We start from the raw sequence: 20627 nt of genomic DNA, 5'->3' as shown, positions 1-20627 counted from the left end.
ATACTCGATAAAGAAGCATGATGCATTATGAAGACGCATGGGGAGGAGATAATTTGAACTCTCTGTGTCATTGACGTCCCAATGCATTCAATACGTTCTTGCAAACGATTTCACATACAGGCAAAAAGAGAAATAATAAAGTTCTCCCGAATGCGATACGTGGTGAGCTGTGCGATCGCGGTTTGCATGCGATTAAAGGGGAACGTAAGAAAAATAACAATGTTAATGAATCCGCAGAAAGATATTGTAAATATTGATAATTTACCGAACAGCGACCGACAGGCTGTCTACAATCTTGTAAATATTACGAAATGTACACCTGTAGTGTTACACATCTCCTCATAAGAATTGTGCCCCGAAATACAGACAGTACTAACTGTAGTGGACTCGTAAATATATTTTTTCAATTAAAAAAAAATACTGACAACCACGTCTTTTGAGTTATCGATAAAACATCAATGCCTTTATTATTTCATAAAACTCGTTCTGAGTATAAATTGTTAAAGTTAAACATGTAGGGTAAATAATTGGATCACTTTTTTTCATTTGAAAACACATAATTAGATATCAACATCATCCTTGCACTGTCATTTAGTGTTTAAAATGATGCGATATTCGAAAGACTGGATTTCACCCGGCGGGTTTTGAATCTGTTTTTAAGAATAAACGTGACCCTTTGAGGATAAGATTAATATTGCGGAAATGCTGTAGCTAAATGAGCGTGACGACCACGATGGTTCATAACGTAAGTTTTGATTCCGAAATCGGTTCCGTTCATCGATAGATGGCAATATTTGTTAGGTCTTGCAAAATAGCAAAGTGTAAACAAGGACATTTCCAACTCGGGCGAAGTTCCGATGAAAAATATCGTCGCCGACACATGTCCAACGTAACGGTACGCCACATCTACGACGGCGGGAATGGTGGTCTGAAATAAAATTATTTTTAACATTAGTATAATATGTATGTCAGAGAGAACATAAGTGAAATGGTTTGGAATTTCTGTTACTCTGGCGCTACAAATGAGAACCGTAAGATAGTCGGCTTACAATTAAAGTAGCTCATGCATTTTTTACGGAGGCCGTAAGACCTTCCGATAGTAAAAATCCCTGACATTTTTAAAACCTCAATTACGGTAATACGTATTGACCCTAGTAACACTTAAGCTAAAACTTGTGTAATTAGAATCTTCATCGCGCGGTAAATGAATTCGTGATTGTCATCGGAGACTTTACCGATTCGCACGGCTTGCCATACCAGAAGTCTGTTTAACCAGAGTACACAAAAAAAAAAAAAATGCTTGTCCACGAAAATAAAAAACACCGTCTACCGATTTCACAATAATTACAAATCGGTATCACCGATGTTGATTTACATCGACCGTCACTTTATGATATAATATGATAATTAGTTATTCACCGAAAACATAAGTTATTAAAGAAACACTCATTGCAAAACAATGCACACGTGAGAATCATTGATACGAGTGTTAACTCTACACTTTCTGGTTTAGGATTCGAACATTGAAGCATTCCGCGTTTAGAATTCACACTTCTCACTTCGTGTTAGATTTGATATAAAGTGCAGTAAAGTTGTTAGCTGGCGTTTCCACACTTACAACGTACTTAGTTCAACGACGTATGTCTTAAAATCATAGTTCAACTCACATTTCCTAATGAATTCTTCAATCTGTATCCCCAGTAATCAATGTCACCAGACCTCTCGGCATTGTTGAAAGATATCCAATTGTGTAGACCACTTAATTTTCTACCACGTTTCAATTCTCCGAGAAAAATATGCTCGAACGCTGAGCTTGTAGCTACATCGATATTTTGATGCCTTGGGTACTGTTGGAACCAAACATGCCTAAGTATTTCTCTGTGTGTGCGATTGCCTTTCCCAACAAGGCCATGGTCGGAACAGAAATTGATCACACGATTAATCGAGTTAGTCTCGAGTAAAGCGTCCAGAAGTCTTTCTTCTTCCTCTTTTTCCTCAAGGGTTACGTTCTCCTTTTGATTCGTATCCATTTCGTAATTGTCGAACAACTTGCGAAGGCGTTTTACAACTGGATTTTCAAAAATCTCGTCATCCACGGCTAAAAACCTGTATGCCAAAATCATATACATATCTTTGCGTATCCGTCATCTAGCGTGAAAATGATTCCAGTATTACTACAAGATTTTCAGAGCTAGAGCGCTAATCGCCACGTCATAATAACAGAAATATTTTTACAACCTGTTCTCAAGAACATTCAGTATCTTCGATTATTATTATATCTATATCTGGATTTTATGGATTAGGTGAGCCATAATTGGCTTACGGTTGGGGCGCAACGTCTCTGAATCTCCTCCCCGTCAACTGGCCCTGAAAATTGGTCTGAACGCGAGATCGAAAGATCTGATCTTCATATCCAAAAAGTTCTTCCGTCAACTGCTTCAGTTCCGCGTTGGTGACCTTGTTTTGTTTTTTCCCCATGCAACCTGAGGATCAAGATTAATATACCGTTAAACAATTCAAATCTTTACTAACTATACTTCAAGTCACTTAATCTCCTTCGCTTCGAAGTGTCCTAAGGTTCTTGATTTCGCAAGTTGTCGTGATTTCGCCAATGGGTTGTAGGCTTACTCGAATGGAATAGTAGGTACGTGTAAGGTATATTTCAATTGGTGAATAGATAGTACATTCGCTGCACATTTTTTGTTCGTAGCATTACTGTTCACATCAACCAAATGAAACATGAACATGACGGTGGATCATGAATGGTGTAGGAATCGGAATTGGGATCATGAACTTAAAACCAGGGAAGTCCGTCAATGTCAACTATACACCTAATTCTCGGCATAAATGATGAATGAATTCTCAATTTTATGTTCTCAAGTTATTGGACAAGTTTAAGACTGTCAGCGCGATAACTGATGATGAGGGACTTTGGAATTGCCCTTTGAACTTGAAAATTCAATGATTAAATGCTTCGTTTTATTACAGGAAGTTGCAGCAGACTTTAATCTACAACAGACTTAAAATATTCTCTTATATACTTGGCACGGTACAATAACAAGCTATAAAACTTACATTATGTGAAGCTGCTCAAAAAATAAACAGAATGATTCGAACAAATACAGGTATGAATTATGCCGGAATTTTCTCAGAACTTTTTTTTGCCCTTTTTATCTATGCTTTGTAGATAGCATTTTTCTGAAGCTAATTGCCATCTTCGTAAGCGAATTCGGTATAGGCGAAAAAGAATTTAAAACTCGCTGAAGATGATGTAGGTGTTTGCAATTCATGTCTGATTGAGAAATTTTGAGTCAAGAAATCAATCTTTTATATTATGTATATTGTCAATACAAGACCCTGACACAGCCACTAAATCACTTATTAGACTAATAACTAACTGTACTAATTTGGTAAAGTTAAATATTAAAAAACAATGTAAATCTGTTCCTAGTACTCGTTGAATATCGAAAGGCATTTTGAAATCTAGTGATAAAAAATAGTCTCTTTATGCAATTTGGAAAACGGAGCCAAATAAACTTCAATTTAAAACTGAATATAAGACATGCGCTAAGATTGTTGATGAGGTGATAAAAGAAGCCAAATCCATGTACGATAAACAGCAAGTTGAGATGAATATTAATAATTCCAAAAATCTATGGTTATTTATTAATGATAAAATTGACAAAAATGCAAAAAAGTGAGAAAATAATAATAAAAAAATAAATTATCCTATCAAAATCTCCAACTATTTGAATACATATTTTAGTACTATTGGTAGTGAGCTTAGTAATAAAACTCTCCAACCAACTAACCTTGAATTAAAACTACCACCAATCAACCCTCATACGATATTTCTGAAACCAACCAGTGAATCTGAAGTATTTAATATCATAAAAGATCCATTTGGTTTGATGCTCTGAAACGAACTGATGTAAAGCCACTGCATAAAGCTAAGGAAAAGCGTAAAATGTGCAACTACAGACCCATTTCATTGATATCTTTTATATCATTAGTTTTCAAGGTTCCGTAACTCAAAAGAAAAAACGGAAACCTTATAGGATCACTTCGTTGTCCGTCTGTCAAGACCCTTTTCTTAGGAACGGGTAGAGGGATCAAGTTGAAATTAACATCAAATACCAAGGTTCAAAGTCCCTTTGAAGTGTAAAAAATTCAAGCTTCTAAGTCAACGCAATCAAAAGATATGGCCGTTTATATCACATATTTTGATAATCGCAAACTCACTAATCAAAACCTATAGGGTACTTCCCGTTGACCTAGAGTCACGAAATTTGGAGAGAAGTAGGATCTCGCAGAAAAAGTAAAGGAAAAAGTCCGAATATATTGCGTAAAAGCAGTATATGACTAGAATTATTTTTTCAGTTCAAAATATTATTATTTTCCTAATGTATAATATTTATACTTTAATATTATTTTCAGAAGTTGAACGTTTGTTTTAATGATATTTAAAATATATATGCATATATACGCGCGCGCGTGTGAGCGTGTATGTGTAACTATTTTTACCATGCAGAAGAAAAGAGTTTTCTAGTATAAAACAGCATAAATGTCTGTATTCAAATAATTATTGAAATATTGATAATTACAAAATTACCAATAAATTTTTATAAACTTTAAGTGAAAGAAAATTTGATTTAAAAACGGCTGAAATGTCTCTTCATCCTTCCATGTAGTTTGCATGGATAATTATGCTTATCTGCATGTGATATTATTTTTAGTAATATTATGTTTGCAGATAAAAGATAACCTTTATACCGTGCCCTAAATGGAGTCGTAATTCCAACTCGGATGCCAGGGTAAAAATAGTCGGTCTACTCGCCGTCTATTTATTATACGGTATTAATTAGGCGAATGTCAATTCAGTATGAAAATAGCGTATTTTTTGTATGTAATATTATGACGGATGATTTATTTGCAACTGCGCGTAATAAGTTTTTCAGAATCTTAAGAGCTTTCTCTAGCAGGTTAAACGATACGTTACAGATGGTCGTAAACTTACCAACAATAACGGTGATTGCAACCAGAAGAAATCCTGTCCATCGATTGCTTTGCATTGTATGTGACGTATCAACAGCGATGTTACTTGTGAAATATTTCAATTCGATAATCACCCGATCAATACAATGCGAGTGTGCATGCCAGACGATTTCTCACGAGGTCTTGATTCTACAGCTCTCAAAGATGAACTCCGTTATTGTTTTTAGAGGCGTTATGAGCTCCGATTTTCTGATTCCCCCATTTGGATTTGGAACAGTGTATGTGTATTTCCTTGTTGGTAAGTAAGCTTCAAACGAATGTTGTAATCAGTTGTTACCAACCGAGTAAAATGTCACATATTATGACTACTACGAAAGCCCAAGCAGCAGTAGTGCAATACTATGGTATCCCTTAACTGACTACACGAAGGACTATTAAAGACGGTCGTTATAATGGGATTTTCTACGCCTGGCCTACGAAATTTACGTGTACGACGCTGACGTGTTTAGCAAGGTGTCTAATATCTTCAGTGACCATATTATGACATATTTTTGTTTAGAAAATCAAAGTATATCCATTGAATACGATTATTTCACCATACAGAAATTTTAAAAAGCTGTTCAGAAATCAAACCATTTAGTACGTCGATAGTATTTACATGGCACTGTTAAATACCGATGTGTGATTAACAATGCTCACTGTTACACACATAGAATATCGTACAATTGTGATTGAAATAGTAATTAAACTACGCTATTAATCATCTAAATAGTCTTTCGGAATTACTGAGTGACCATCGATACGCCTCAAAGTGACGAGAGCTTGCAAAGCGAGCTTATAATGATTTGTCCTTTTGCAAAGAGGATTTCCGAGTATTGTGATTTCCTTCAGACGTTTCAATGTGCCTAAGTTCTTGATCTGATCTTTGTCCTACGCAAAAATTCAGAAACTATTAGATAAGTATAGACAGATGGGAAGTCGGGATGTCCAAGTATTGAAGAATTATTAAATTGATCGTTACGCACAGACACTTTGTTGTTAGAGACAAATAGCTTTTCAATTTTTGTAAGACGTCTGACAAAGTTCAGAAACTTTATTTTATTGTACTCTGAGAAAAATGATCTGATATTATTGTCCGAGTGAAAATCTTCCTCCGTAATCACTTGAATTTTGTTATGATCCACCACCAAAGTTTCCAATCCCACACAGCTTTGCACTCCTGTCATATAATTTGTATTAAAGTTAGATGGGTATGTAAAAAAAAAAAAAATATTTCGTCTTGATCGAACACGAAGGATACACCGAAATCGTGAATTATCATTTTCGGTACCATTGACGTCCTGCAACTCGTTGTGTTGCAAGAAGAGATATTTTAGCATCGGCATGTTTTCAAAATTAAATCCCGCCAGAGATCGAATGTCATTGTGATCTAAGAACAGAGTAATCAAATTGGGGAATAAAAGTTTGGGCATGACAGTATCTTTCTGACAAATAGTCATCGATTTCCCAACTTGATTGTGGCTCAGACTTAATGTTTGCAACTTTATCAGACTATGGAGACCCCACAAAGTTGTGATTTGGTTCTGTCGAAGATCCAAACTCTCAAGATTGGGTAGGACTTCCTCCGTCAGATTCACCTGCAACCACCATCGGTTAGAGAAATTTCAGAGAATCCAAGACTTCTTTCGACCACACAATTGATACATAATTTTGTAAGCGTTCGGAAGTTATCTCAAATACTTTTTTTATCGCACAGTTAGTGATGCTGAGCTGCTTGAGATTTTGCAGATTACCGACATTGGGCATGTTCACAATCGTGTCCTTGTCCAAAGAACCCCCAAATGTTTGATTCGCTTCTGATATATCCGAACTGGTCACACACTCACCACCAACATACTAATCATGAAGAATTAAGAGTTAATCTCTTAAGAATTCCACAAATCAACTATAAGCGTTTCGGAAGAATTCTGTTGCGTAAACTTTTAAATGCGGCAGATAGCAACTGAAATATGATGGCTAGAATTTCACCCTACAGAGATAATAATGCAAATTCGCAGACTAGCGAACGTAAAAAGCTGACAATTTTAAAAATGGGAAAAAGTATGCATGTGGTGTTATAATATCAATATTGTAACTGCGTTGTAATGACTCTGTAAATACCGTAATACAATGAAAATAATCAGAGCTGATCACGAACAGTCAATTTGAATAGCAGATTTTTTACGGAGAAACCATCAAGTGTTAATTATCTTACTTCGACCTTGGATATGTGGAATATTATAAACTTCTTGCACAAACTCGTGGAATCAATTGGATTACTTGATATGTCTATAATTTTTAGCCCAGTCCAATTCTTCAGATTACATACTTCGGAAAGTGTACTGATATTATTATGAGAGCAATAAAATTCGGTCAAAGTGTGAAAAACACCCATTGAAATCAATGACGTAATCAGGTTATTGGACAAGTCAAGGTATTTCAGAACTGGAAGATTTTCCTGTATTATCCCATCCATTTTCACGACAAAGTTGCAGCAGAGACTAAGCTTAGTCAAATTATTTGCACACTTGTGGAGTAAAATTTTTGTCAACAGATTATTCGCCAAATAAATCTCTCTCAGCTGTTGAAATTCTGCAATGAATTCCACGCTACTCAATTGATTGTCCACCAAGTTGGCGTATTGAACGTTTTCCAATTGTGTGTCATTAATTAGCAACGGTGAGGTCAAACGTTTATTAGGTTCTGAAATGACACGTGCCAGATTATTCTTAATGGCTCTCGACTTGTCCAAGTCTGCCATTTCAAAATGATCGATTATCCAAGGATGTTGATTGGCATATTCTGCATGAAGAGTATGACAAAATATCTCTCCGTTGAAACACTTTAATGACGGCATAGCGGCCTGCGCTAGTGAAGACGTGGCTTCTGTCTCAATAACGTCTTTGAATGGGTTGTGCTTGACATTGAGCATAATCAAGTTTGGAGTGATAGTTTTAAGAGATTCCAAGGACTCGATAAATCCGGAAACATTGTTCCATGCAGCGTTCAAGCTTTCCAACAGTGGTAGACATGTGTCCATTTCAAATGATTGAATTTCATTAAAACTGACGTCTAATTTTCTGACATGTTTCAACATGGACGAGTCTGGCACCGCAGTTAGTTTGTTGTAACTGAGATTTAGTTCTCTCAAATTTGGCAAATCAATCATAGCGCCCAGTTTGTTGATACCGCGACCACAGAGATCAATTATTTGCAGTTCGTAAACCTCAAGTTCCGTCAAACTCAAACACTTGGGTAAATTTTTAAAGTCTAAATTTGGCCAAGTATTCGATGGATTTGATTGAGTCACTTGACTGCGAGGTTTCTTGGATATATCCTTTTCAGACCCATTCTATGCGAGAAGGAAATATGTAAGCAATATCTCGAACGAGTGAAAATTACTGTGCAATATAACAGTTGAATGCTAATAGCAAAGACAATGTACTCGAACAAGAATACCTCGAAGATATATTCATACTCCACGGCAAAAACAGGCTTCGCGTGTTCGGGATTTACAATGGACAGACACCGACAAGTATTCTCGTTGAAGCCCAAATGCATCCTGTGATAATTGTCCTGTTTTTCGACCCTTACAGAATATTTAGCAAACGGCACATTAATAACAATCGTATAGACTTCCCGTCTGGTATTGTAATATGGGCTAAATGCAGTGAGCATGAATGAAAGATGAACTATTACTTCGTCGTCAGCACAGAGAGTGGAAGCTGAACGAGTATTGCTATTCGGTGTTCATTGGATGAATATAATGGCAGAATTGAAGACTTTTGCTTCGAAGAAATTCTGGCTACCCATTCAGCATCAGCAGCGGCAAGACAATCGCTGGTTATTATTTCTCTCTACCAAGTAAAAATGATTCTTTTCAATTTTGTATACGATACGTTACATTTGCGAACACCAAATGCCGTGCCTTACAATCATCAAACAGCCAATCCTTTTTACACACATCCGATAACTGTCGTATAGTACGAAAAGTTGACGAGTTACCTCATCAAAGAACTCTTGTTCAAAGACATCGAAAGGCCACTTTTCAAGCCCCACAACTTCGACAGGTTTCACTAAAAATGTAAAGACAGAGTCCGACCGTTCCTCATCCGTCCTACTTTCATGCAAGTAATTATACAAGCGCAATGTGTCGGTTTCGTTATTAACAACTTTTGTCACACAATGAACGTGGACACCTGTTATTCCTAGATCCCTGAAATTGCCAAAGCCATTGTGACCATGATCAATTCAATGATTGAAATAGATTTGAACTCTTCCTTACAGCATTTTTAGTACTGTGAGTATTTATGTTCCAATTAATTGACGTTGCCTTCCGTTGCCAGTTTTACCGATTATACCGTACTTACTGTTTCGCAGTGGGACAAAGCGAATCATTGCATATATCCTGACATATTTGAACAAGTGCATTTCTTGCACCTGGCATATACTGGATGAAGTTCATAGTGCCACAATGATGGACTGTTATGCTCAATTGTCGCTGCAACATCTGACCACACACAAATATCGTCTGATAAAATGAGAAGCTGTTCCAAGTGGAATATACGTAAATAATAATAGCAGGGCGATATCGAAAACCCGACAATGAGTTATAACATAATTGAGTGCTCATTGGTTGGTAATTAGGTATCTTGATCAAAAATTGAAGGATTTATTTTTTTGTTTGAAGTATTATTTCATTTTTATATTGCTAGTAGCTAATGCGATCTTATAGTGGTAGACTATTCCTGGCTCGCCTACCTCTCCCTTTTGATTTTTGCCCAAATTTGAACCAATTTCAACAAAAGCTATAATATCGTAGTCTCGCAAGAGAAAAAGCTTGCGTTGTGAATCCCAAGTCCATCAGGAAACTACAACGCATTTAAAAATACAGTAAAAATTCCGGAGAATTCTCCTTCTTTTTCGAGTTTGAAATATCAAGTTTGTGGAAGACGCTACAGAAAGGGGACTGAAAACCGTAGTGATACGAACTGAGCACCATGCGAAGAACCGTTTGGTAACTCCTATAACTAGCACCTAAAAACACCTGAAGGGCTACTAATTCTGCTATACATCATGGTCCGTTTCGTTAAAATGCCACTACTAGTATCATGCACACATATAAAAGGAATACAGTTTGGCTCATACTTCAAAGTTAATTTTGGCATTCTTTATCCATTGCTGTTCTAAAGCGTCATAGGCGTCAACATGAGAGTATATCTGTTGCAAAATCTCATGGAATAACAATTCTCCTGATATCGTGGCAACCTGGTTATTATTTGTATTGATCTATTGGACAGTAAATTATGAAATGTCAGATATTTTTAAAAACATTATTTCCAAGATTTTCATGATGTGTTCAACTTGTAAGACCCAACCCGTAGCTGTCCCAGCTTAGCCATGTAAATATCTTCTCGATACTCTCGGATTCTCTGCCTGCTCTCCGTGAAATGTTCCTTAATAGACTTTGTAAAATTGTCCAAATACTTGTGCCACAGCATGTTATAAAACATCATTTTACTCCTGCAGAATAAACTGTAACTATTATTGCGGGGAACGAGAGGAACATACTGGTATAATGCATCTGAGGATGAAGCCTAACAATAATCTGTACAAAATTAAAATCTTACGCAACAATATTTTCAATGTGTACTGATCTAATACCAAACGTCGGATTTATGAAATGAAATCTATAAAATGTGGGTACTTGAAAAATTCCGTTACGTAAGAACGTTCCTCGCTGGTGATCGGGTAGTGATCCAATTCATTCAAGGTAGGAAGATAGTTTATAACAAAATATCGGTAGATGGACAACGAGACTATAGGACACTCGCCGTACATTGGATCAGCAAAAATGACGGACTGCAGACCCGGGAGGAAGGAAAGATTTTGAACGTCCTGTTTCAGCAAAATGGAATAAAAATTATTTCACAATTGATTGCGATACCTTCCACTAAAATAATCCAATGTTTACGGGGATGGATGTTATACCTGTAACTGATATAAAGTATTTCCAGCTAAATTTATGAAGGACAAACGCGGATTTTGCAGAAAGCTATCCCCAATCTTTTTTATTTTATTATTTGCCAAGTACAGTTCTTGTAGCTTTGGCATACTGTAAAAATTCTGAAGACACAATTACGCATCAGTTTTTAAATTCTAACTTCGAGCTGCAACCGGTTGGAGGACTATTCATAATTCACCTCGAGATGAGAAATGTTATTTCCAGATAGCGATAACAATTTCAATTCCGTACTGTTCAACATGTTCGGTATTTCGCTGATACTGTTCGAGTACAAATACAACTTTACCAACTTGCAACATCTTTGGAGGTCTGAGATATCCTGAAGAATTGAGAGGGTATTACTATTATTTTACTATAGTAGGAAAAAAATAGATTTTTAAAAATTTCTTGTTCTCACAGTACAGGATCGTAAAAATATGCAGATTAAGATTAAATTCGCAAAATTTCTAAAGTTATGAGAGTTGTTTTCACAAAACAATATTTTTTGAATCGTGCACATATTTATTCTCAGAAGCTACCAGGTGGACCGATTTGAAATTTTTAACACACAAGTAGTAACGTTATCGTTACAATTCATGTTGAGGAAAATCCATTATTTTGCGATTTTAGAATCGTTTAGAACCCAGCAAACCGCAACGAAACAAAACATACTCATATTTTACAAACTTAGTTTTTTCAAAGCCATTGTAAGAATAATAAAATAGTGCTTTCTCCCCAATGTTTCGTTAGGATAACGTTACTAACTTCAACCTCGTTGAACTACATCTAGTAACATAATCTACGTCTCTACCTGTAACTTTTATAATTGTTAATAAAATATTTTATAAAAATTTGCGGAGTCACTTTGGACCTGAATAAATATGTATGCAAAATACCAGCCCAGTAAGGTCAATGGTTTTTTAAAATATACCCGAAAATCAGATCAAAAAACGAGCGTCTGTAACAATCGAATACCCCCTCAATGAATACTAAATGAAGCAAGTCTCTCATCGATCCTACTTATTGTTAAAATTGATGGAAAAGGAAAACATGGACCTAGCTTTAATCTGCTTTACCTGTACAAGGCATTCTACCACCCATAATTCTTGAAGATTTATAAGGTTCGAGATACCGTTCAGGGACGTGATGCCGGGTTGCCCAATTATCACCAATGTACGCAAACTTCGATGCGTCGAAAGAACATTTTGGAAATATGATACCTCACAAGCAAACAGATATAATTCGTTTTTCTTCACTTCGAGAGGTTCGGATATTATAAAATCCAGCTGGCCTGGATTCCCTGATTTTTCTCGTCTTTTCTTCTTTCTCGATTGCGCGTCCATGGTAATATTATGTAAGTCAGTTTCCGACAGGTCACAGTTTGAATGAAAACGAACGCGGTGTTTCTCCGACTTGATCAAATTTCAAAAAATGTCACTCGCGAATTTCCAGACTCGTCAAATTACCGACCATGTTCGACCAAGGTTGTGCAATCGAAGCTCGAAAGTCGATTTCTGACTGCTGATTGAATTTTTAACGTCAAAGCACAAGACACGAGAGGTTAGGTTCACCGTTTGATGCGTTCTCCGAGTTTCAGTGCTCCAGCAAATAAACTTTCCGTAAGCCCAAATTGAAAATATTTTTAATGCAAAAAATGCAAAGCTGTTGCATCACGGGTTGTGATAGTTATAAAGAAACTAATAACAAGCGTATCGGATATTTTAAGTACGTGTACATTTAAATGTTTTTTACTCTTTAAGCATGTACTCATTTCAACTACGCAACTCATCTCAAAAAATAACAATTGATAAATTAAAAGCTTGATAACTTTTCAAATTTCGCATCCTCAGTCGCTGTTAAATTATTGCAAAGCCATGATGAATCAACTGTAGCCTAAAATATTCTAAATTTTGCATCCTAACATGTATAATTGCATGACTACACAGTGCTTCAAACTGCTTTCATTGTTGAATTTGCTTGACAATGAGTCTCGAAGGTTTCTTTTTTTCCTCTTATTTCTTCTGTGCTTTGAGTATAACCAACAGTATTGTTAATCCCTAAATCTTCTCAATTTTCAAACTAGATTTCTGTAACATTATTCATAACCATTTGTTTATGTTTGCCTATCTTCGTATATGCAATTTTCAGATTCCCTCTGCATAACACATCATTACTCAACAGATGGTTGCTACAAATTAACAATACAGGATTCAAGCTATCGGAAACTAGTCAGATATGCAGCGAACACTTTGAAAGGAATTATATTGATTGGCACCTGAACAAAAAAAATCCTCATTTGTTGCCTAATGCTGTACCTACGATATTTCCCTGTGAGAGAAAAATGCCTGGTAACAAAGGAATTGATCATCAAGTAAAGACACAGAGTCAAAACACAGTACAAGTGAAACCTGCCACTACGTTACTACAAATAAATGAATCACAAATATCTGAAGAAATAAGTCATGAAAGTGAACCGCACAGAAGTAAAGTAACATTGTTAAAACGAAAGCCTGCTGTGCCTGTGGCACTAGTACATGCAAAACACTGTGAATCAATTGAGACTGAAATGAAATTTGGAATAGATTCCAAGTTAAGAAAGATTTTATCGAAACCAAACGAGGAAGTTTCCACCACTGAGTTAAGCAGTGAGAAACCTTTACTTAAGATAATCGTATATAAAAAACTTTCCGATGTTCAAGTCACTTTAAGCCCGATGCAGTTTGAAACTATTTATTTACCAGCTCACAAAGAAAATGAAGATAATTCTAAGAATGTCACATTTGAAAAGAAAGTTTGGATTTCAAAACAATCTAATCAAAGTATTGACGAAAAGAACTTCACAGGCAGTGAAAATTCGTCAAGCAAGTCTATAATATCCAGTATTTCCAATGAAATTTCTACACCAAAAGTAAAACAGTATACTAATAATAAGTCAAAACCAAAAAATACTTCTTGTGTGCCAACTCTAGTGAAATCAAAGTCGAAAATCACATCTCAAGGTCAGATGTAAGTACAGCATATAATTGGTTAGCACTCTACTCTTCATACAGTAGAGAGGATGGTCTCTTCATTGCAGTTTTAAAATTTACATTTAGTTCCGAGTTTTTTTGTCTAGAACATATGTTGAAAATTTTATAAAGACTTTTAGTTGATATTCCATAATATTCATACTGTATCAACAGGTACAGTCACTCAACTGTCAGCAAAGTTCAGTCTCCAAATTCTGAAGACCGTCAAGATTCTAACCAACTTCGAGAACGGCTTAAGGAATTGAAGGCGAGACGACAACGGGAACAGTCGAAAATCACAAGGTTACAATTTCATCTGACACAACTAGAGAAAAAGATCGAAGAAAGTAGTCACGAAAAAGTTGTATTGCCTAGTTCGACACTACGGAGTAAGCCGACTGGGCCCAAATCGACCTGGTTAATACGCGAAAAGGAGGAATATGAAAAGTTGTTGAAAGATGTCAGAGAGATGAAACTGAAAGTGCTAAGGCAGAGGCACACGCGAGAATTGGAAAAAGTCAGGAAGTTGCAGATACAAATGGCTAACTTGAGTAAAAAGATGAAGGAGAATGATGAAAGAGAAATCGCGGCAATGTCTAATTTGCGACGCACACGCAATGCAACCATACCCAATTGGATGAAACGAGAGGAGGATGAGTATGAAAAACTACTCCAGGATGTGAGAAAGATTAAACAAAGTTACATGCTGCGCCAGTCAAAACAAATTTCCACTAAACCAAATTCGCCCAATACTGCTCCTTCAGAAACAGCTTCAAGCGACGATGAGTGCATATTGATTGAAACAATTCCAGAAACAATTGAACTGATGGAAGAAATTGAAGTAATAGAAAAAATAAAAGATGAGAGCAGGCTGATGGACAGGATTGAAGAGGGCAGTGCCCGGATAAAAACTGATGGATACAGTCAAACTGCAGAAAATTCGAGAGATTGTGGTGAAATAATTGGAGAAATTGATGAAGAATGGATTGAAATAAGTGGTTGTGTAAAAGCATACCGATCTTGAATATCCATGAAGATCTCCCAGATCCGGAACTTCTTGATACATAAACATTTCGAGATCGATACATTTCTCGTTAAATGATTGTAAATAAATTGTGATGTTGCATGTACATGTATGTTTGAAGATGATTGTAACTATGTATCAGTCAGTCTATGTAAAAAAAAGTGTTATATGCTTTGTGTTGGACACTTTGAAGTGGCAGATATTTGTGAGAAAAGCATTCTGTAACATAAAACGATTTCGTAAAAGAGTATACAAGGCACAGCAACAGTAAAAAAATCCAGAATAATTCGGCTCATCTTGTGGAATTTTGGCACAGATTGTTGCATGTGCGTTAAACGTTAAATATTACTTGTGTACATATGTGAAATTTTTTTGTAAACGAACGGACAATATAAACTTGATTGATTACGGAAACTTGGAACGAGATGTGTGTTTATGTTTCAATTGTTTAGACAGCATTGGCGCTCGAAAATGAAGTGATATGAAATAAAATATGTAGAAAAACATGCCACGACGTGTGAATAAGTGCAGTATAAAAACTTACCTTATACTTCATTAATTTGGTTACTTCTTAAAGTACCACATTGAAGACTTTATAAATGATTCTAAAGAATGTGCTTTCTTATAATAATTCATTTACATCTCTTTCGATTTCTCGATTAAATATAATCGAATATTATTAATAAAGAATTTTTAAATAATGTGCAGCATTACATCCTTGGTTAAATTACTTGAATAAGAAATCTTTGTGATACGAAAATTAGGTTCAATAATTCTGCTCTGAACAGTTTGGAGTACTACCTATTATTACTGTGCTTACTTTGCTACTATAGGATACTGCGTGGCAGAAATTGAAATAACAAAGTACAATTACCAAACTCAAGAAATATACGTACTCAAACGTAATTATCATGCTACATGTTCTGACAATATTATAATGAAAAATATTCAGATATTTTAATTACCAAGTATTAATTGCGTCACATTACGAAATTACTAGTTACCAGCACTTGCAAATTTTTATAACCAAAATATCGTACATACTGCAAGTGTTGAGAATCTTGACCATTTTTCAATATGGATTAGAAGTATAAATGGTAATTGTAGTGATGCATGAAATATTACGTAATAACATAGTTATATCATTTGTATTTACGTACTTTAATAATAATTTCAATCATTTTTTCGGTACTTTGAAAGTTACCTTTTGATTCCCAGGTTCCTTATTTGTATTCCTCCAGAAAAATGTAGTACTTTAAGACGCTGTAAATCGTTACTGACTAAGCACATCATTCCTCGTTGCAGTAGCAGATGATGATATCACACGTACATTTTCCCTTGTAACGTGTCCATTTATATATACAATCTTGCAGATGTAATTTCAATCGATTGGATGATTACTTTCAGTCGTCACTGCTTCTTTACACTCTAAACCTGTATCTCTTTGTATTTTTGGTACTTCAACATTCGATGCGAGATCTTTATCCGTCTCATTCATTGTGATTGTGTTTATAGGTTCTCTAGACACGTTTTCAGCAGGTTCCAGTACATTATGGTCTATGCTGGAAATGAGTTCTTTCTGTGAAGTATCTAGAAGAGGCTCTGTGGCAGTCGCTTGAGGTAAAATCGAATCTTTTGAAATTAGTCTGACCGGCAATAACGGGGCTAGTGGTTGAGTGATACTTTTGTGATCCAAATAGGTAATACTCTGAAAAAGAGTTTTGAAAACTTGTAAACTCCAAAAATTGATAATAACAACCACTCACTTATTTAAGCATACAAAATATTCAAACCATTGCAAAAGTTGAACAAGAGGAGTACAAAATTCCGTTTACCTCTTTTTGCAACTGGTTTACAGTGATGCCTAGGTGAGAGGCACATTGACTTGGTGGAAAGATTGCATGTATACAATACTGTACGTAAGGAATTAAGTGGTCACTCAATGATTCTGCAAATGTGATCATGTTGTCTCGTTCAGCAACCGTGAATGCCTGCAACATTAATTTTGATTTATCTTGTATCCATTGAGTGACTTAAAATGTATATATTAAGCGATATAAAGATCGAAACACAGGAAACTGAAAATTGTCGATGGTATTTGAATTCCATGATAGAAAATACTGTTAAATAATTTACCTGCTGTTCTTGTTTGTAAAATATAAGCATTGCTTTTGCTACACTTTGCAGAGAATCTTGCAAAAGATGTGTAAACCTGTCAACTAGAGCAACTGGAGCACACAATCTCAATTCATTGAAAGCTGATATTAATCCATTACAATATTCAGCCAAGGGAAAGAATTCGACTAATTGTTCTGGAGGATTTTCCTGTAAAAATATTGAATTAAGGTTTAAATTAATTAGTATTTCTTAAAAAAAGACAACATTTGGATTATTTAATACGAGAATGACTCCTAGGTTTTCAATTAAATTAATAAAATAGAACAAATATTAAAATTCTTACAGAGCGCCCTGATGTTTCTGCTTTAACATCGACCCGTTGTAATTTATTGATCAGTGTAAATGTTTCCATGTCTTTTTCAAATTTTCTTGTTGTTCTACGCACAGCCGTTTCGTATCTGTTTCCGATAGCACTAATGAATATGTCAGACATTCTTGCTGTGAAATCTGCACCTACTCTACTGAATGACAACCCAAAATACGTGCACTGCCCAAGAACTGAGTCTATAGAAGTTACCCCGGGTAGATCTTGCTCAAGAGTAATCAAAAATTGGAATATCTGAAAATTAAAAAGACTAAATCATGAAAAAATCACCAATGATACATAACAAAATAGTAATTTGTGATGGAATCCATCAAGAAGCAAAAAAAGGATTTACTTTTTCTTCTAGCCAATGATGAAATATCGCAGATTCATTAATGATGATGTCTCGAGATGACGTCAAGTGATCATCATCATTGAAAATTGCCCGATATTGAGTGATTATGTTGAATAAATGTATCCTTGATAATTCGATTGTCTTTATTAAATGTTGATTAGCTGAAAATAAATTAATTTATATACGTGAGGGTAAATATTTTAATTAACAACATAGATACGGTCATAATACATTTGAAAGATGCTTACGATCTTCTTTAGAAATCCCATTCAATAATCCTTGCAGCCAGCTATCTCTAGCCTGGAGGAATTTGACTCGTAATTCAGGTTCTGTGAATGCATCCATCGATCTTAACAGCCCAACGAGCTGCAGACACCTTGGAAGCGGAAGATCTCCTCTCAGAGAACCAACAACTTGGCTCACCATTCCTGACCAACTATTTTCTATCTCTGCTACAATGGACTTGAGAAAAAAATTAATTCAGTGATAAATCAGACCAATTTGACAGCCCTTTCTTTGTAAAAACTATTGAATTCATAATGAAATCACTCACAGCTATAATGGGAATGTCTCCATGTTTTGCGCCCAGCTGCCTGGCATATTGTGATAAATCTAAGGCTTCATTGTACTGATTACTTCTTAAACACGACTCCATTAACTGAGGCATTTCCAGTATCTCAAGAAGTTGAGCATTGCGAGTTAAAGTAAGACCATTCAATCGACGATGTGTATTGATATCTTTTGAGGCATCACAAAAAGACTGGCAACTTTTGGCAAAGTTTGGTAGCTTTTGGATGAGATTGTCCAAATGATTTTCAGTCTCGTTGAACTTCAATAAAAAATCAAATAATCATCATCACAATGATTAATTATGACACTTATTTTTAAAAAATAGCATGCCTACACACTCATAATTTGCATGGCTGAGCTTGTCAAAGTTTGTTTGTTTATACCTGTCTGAATATTTCTCTTGAACTTTCAGCAGTTCGAATGAATGTCTTATAGTTAGAAAAGGCTAATTCCTGGGTTTGCAGCAGTACAGAATTTTTGTCATCAGTCAAATGCTCAGGTTCTTTATCTATAATTATAAGAAATAGATTAATATTATTGTAACAGAGAACTCCAAATGCATAATAATGTTTCAATTATGTCTTTAATAATGTCGTACTTAGATTTCTGCTATGCTGTTACAGTTAAAAATACACAGATCGGATAACTGATATTATTTCATATCATGATACCCAATTTTATAACTTACTCAATTGTTCCACATCAAAGCCTCCTATCTTTGACAAATACTGGTAAAAGTCTGGATTTTCCTTCCATGATTCTGTAAGCAAATCTTTACATTAATTCAAAATTTGATTTGTTCTTTCCAATATTGTAAATCAATCGATACACGATACTTGAAAAATTTGTAGTTATACATAAGATATGTACGAGATTATATCCAATTATGATTGAGTTCGTAGTTAATCTACATTGATACACAGATGGTTATTGTCAAATATCGAACTGATAACAATTAAAAAAAATGTGTTCGGTATGCAACGAGCCTGCATTGAGAAATTTTTATCGAACACAATAATATCGTGAGAATTATTCATACATGGTTAAAGACACTAAATCATAATAGGTTTGTTCTTTAACCTAACCTGGCAATCCGTCGGGAAAGACAAGATCGATAACTTTCTCAGTTTCTATATCCATGTTCCCTTAATATGTGCCGTAGATGCTCTTTCACATTCTTTCATTACAAAGTTAACATTATGTCCAAAGCCCCTTAACGCTGAATTTTGCAGACATTTTAGACACGTGAAGACTACGTGGGCGAAAACTGACAGAACCATGTATCAGGCCGATGGCGTATTGTCAGCTAGAAGGCGGAAATGAAAGATCATAATCATAACAGAGGAAAGCTCACCCAATGCTTACCGCGTAACTCAATGGGTAAAGGCGTCTTGACCGGTCGGAAGAGCCTGACAACCGGCGGCTATACAGTCAAATGTTTACTGAATTGCCGTTGCACTCACCGTCAGGCGTGAATTTGGATTCTCATTCGATTAGATCGAATTCAATCGAAAAAGCCAAAGTTTGATTAACTGAAAAAGGCAAAAAGTTTGACTAGCTGAAACAGATAAAAAGTTCGATCAGTTGAAACAGACAAAAGGTTCGATTAATTGAATCAGACAAAAGATTTGATTAGCTGAAACAGACAAAAGGTTCGATTAGCTGAAACAGACAAAAAGTTCGATTAGTTGAAACAGACAAAAGGTTTGATTAGCTGAAACAGACAAAAGGTTTGATTAGCTAAAACAGACAAAAGTTTCGATTAGCTGAAATAGACAAAAGGTTTGAACAGCTGAAACAGACAAAAGGTTTCATTACCTGAAACAGACAAAAGGTTTGATGAGCTGAAACAGACAAAAGGTTTGATGAGCTGAAACAGACAAGCAGTTTGATAAACTAAAACAGATAAAGTTACGATCAACACAATGACCAAAGTGCGTGCACCGACAAAAACTATGTCCAGCCACACGTCACATTGGCGAAAACAGTCTACTATTCTTAAATACTTACGTTAAGATTCTTCACTATCACTCCGCGATTTTTATACCCGTGAATTGACCACCAGCTTGCTAATGACGCGATTTCTCTCAGAACCAAAAAGTAATAAGTCAACGTGCAAAAGGTGCGGTCAATTTAAACTTGAACACTGG

The 20627-nt window shown here is 35.5% G+C and overlaps 4 protein-coding genes across 8 annotated transcripts; 1 reads left to right on the top strand and 3 right to left on the bottom strand.

Annotated features, from left to right (window-relative positions):
• Nucleotides 1–441: 441 nt before the first annotated feature.
• Nucleotides 442–16408, bottom strand: LOC124301484 (endoribonuclease CG2145-like). 3 transcript variants are annotated; one of them, XM_046756585.1, is made up of 5 exons: nt 12610–12736; nt 5018–5302; nt 2324–2483; nt 1668–2106; nt 442–928 (listed from the first exon to the last, which is right to left on the bottom strand). In XM_046756585.1, exons 2-5 carry the CDS (start codon nt 5070–5072, stop codon nt 689–691), a joined length of 894 nt encoding a protein of 297 aa, XP_046612541.1. In that variant the 5' UTR covers nt 5073–5302; nt 12610–12736; the 3' UTR covers nt 442–688. The 3 variants fall into 3 exon arrangements, with proteins under 3 accessions (XP_046612541.1, XP_046612542.1, XP_046612543.1); XM_046756586.1 differs by lacking the exon at nt 12610–12736 and adding an exon at nt 12115–12132; XM_046756587.1 differs by lacking the exons at nt 5018–5302; nt 12610–12736 and adding an exon at nt 16275–16408.
• LOC124301483 (leucine-rich repeat-containing protein 9-like) lies at nt 6431–12103 on the bottom strand. Of its 2 annotated transcripts, XM_046756582.1 has the most exons (5): nt 10665–12103; nt 10183–10557; nt 9405–9544; nt 8494–9250; nt 6431–8386 (listed from the first exon to the last, which is right to left on the bottom strand). In XM_046756582.1, exons 4-5 carry the CDS (start codon nt 8710–8712, stop codon nt 7241–7243), a joined length of 1365 nt encoding a protein of 454 aa, XP_046612538.1. In that variant the 5' UTR covers nt 8713–9250; nt 9405–9544; nt 10183–10557; nt 10665–12103; the 3' UTR covers nt 6431–7240. The 2 variants fall into 2 exon arrangements, with proteins under 2 accessions (XP_046612538.1, XP_046612540.1); XM_046756584.1 differs by lacking the exons at nt 9405–9544; nt 10183–10557; nt 10665–12103 and having other exon boundaries at nt 8494–9311.
• On the top strand, nt 12431–16302 carry LOC124301482 (THAP domain-containing protein 5-like). 2 transcript variants are annotated; one of them, XM_046756581.1, is made up of 3 exons: nt 12431–12657; nt 13187–14044; nt 14221–16302. In XM_046756581.1, exons 2-3 carry the CDS (start codon nt 13380–13382, stop codon nt 15068–15070), a joined length of 1515 nt encoding a protein of 504 aa, XP_046612537.1. In that variant the 5' UTR covers nt 12431–12657; nt 13187–13379; the 3' UTR covers nt 15071–16302. The 2 variants fall into 2 exon arrangements, with proteins under 2 accessions (XP_046612537.1, XP_046612536.1); XM_046756580.1 differs by having other exon boundaries at nt 12625–12763.
• LOC124301481 (conserved oligomeric Golgi complex subunit 8) lies at nt 15455–20022 on the bottom strand. The gene is made up of 11 exons (XM_046756579.1): nt 19843–20022; nt 19563–19783; nt 19166–19237; nt 18861–18985; nt 18461–18736; nt 18156–18369; nt 17908–18068; nt 17532–17807; nt 17207–17395; nt 16906–17061; nt 15455–16778 (listed from the first exon to the last, which is right to left on the bottom strand). The coding sequence occupies exons 2-11, from the start codon at nt 19615–19617 to the stop codon at nt 16452–16454; spliced, it is 1851 nt and encodes a 616-aa protein (XP_046612535.1). The 5' UTR covers nt 19618–19783; nt 19843–20022; the 3' UTR covers nt 15455–16451.
• Between the last annotated feature and the right edge of the window lie 605 nt (nt 20023–20627).

The sequence above is a fragment of the Neodiprion virginianus genome, chromosome 3 (assembly GCF_021901495.1).
Source record: "Neodiprion virginianus isolate iyNeoVirg1 chromosome 3, iyNeoVirg1.1, whole genome shotgun sequence".
Classification (NCBI taxonomy): Eukaryota; Metazoa; Arthropoda; class Insecta; order Hymenoptera; family Diprionidae; genus Neodiprion; species Neodiprion virginianus.
The sequence above is the reverse complement of the archived record's forward strand: the minus strand, read 5'-3'. Positions and strand labels throughout refer to the sequence as shown.

Coding starts and splice junctions, on each gene's coding strand:
- LOC124301483 (XM_046756582.1), bottom strand. CDS start 8,712: ATGCTCACTGCATTTAGCCCATATTACAATACCAGACGGGAAGTCTAT. Junction 8,387..8,493: donor AGTATGAATATATCTTCGAG/GTATTCTTGTTC, acceptor CTTCTCGCATAG/AATGGGTCTGAAAAGGATAT.
- LOC124301481 (XM_046756579.1), bottom strand. CDS start 19,617: ATGGATATAGAAACTGAGAAAGTTATCGATCTTGTCTTTCCCGACGGA. Junction 18,986..19,165: donor CTTTGATGTGGAACAATTGA/GTAAGTTATAAA, acceptor TTATAATTATAG/ATAAAGAACCTGAGCATTTG. Junction 16,779..16,905: donor TAAACCAGTTGCAAAAAGAG/GTAAACGGAATT, acceptor ACTCTTTTTCAG/AGTATTACCTATTTGGATCA.
- LOC124301482 (XM_046756580.1), top strand. CDS start 12,684: ATGCAAAAAATGCAAAGCTGTTGCATCACGGGTTGTGATAGTTATAAA. Junction 12,764..13,186: donor AAGCGTATCGGATATTTTAA/GTACGTGTACAT, acceptor TGCAATTTTCAG/ATTCCCTCTGCATAACACAT. Junction 14,045..14,220: donor ATCACATCTCAAGGTCAGAT/GTAAGTACAGCA, acceptor CTGTATCAACAG/GTACAGTCACTCAACTGTCA.
- LOC124301484 (XM_046756585.1), bottom strand. CDS start 5,072: ATGCAAAGCAATCGATGGACAGGATTTCTTCTGGTTGCAATCACCGTT. Junction 2,484..5,017: donor TGCAATCACCGTTATTGTTG/GTAAGTTTACGA, acceptor CTTGATCCTCAG/GTTGCATGGGGAAAAAACAA. Junction 2,107..2,323: donor AGAGACGTTGCGCCCCAACC/GTAAGCCAATTA, acceptor TTTGGCATACAG/GTTTTTAGCCGTGGATGACG.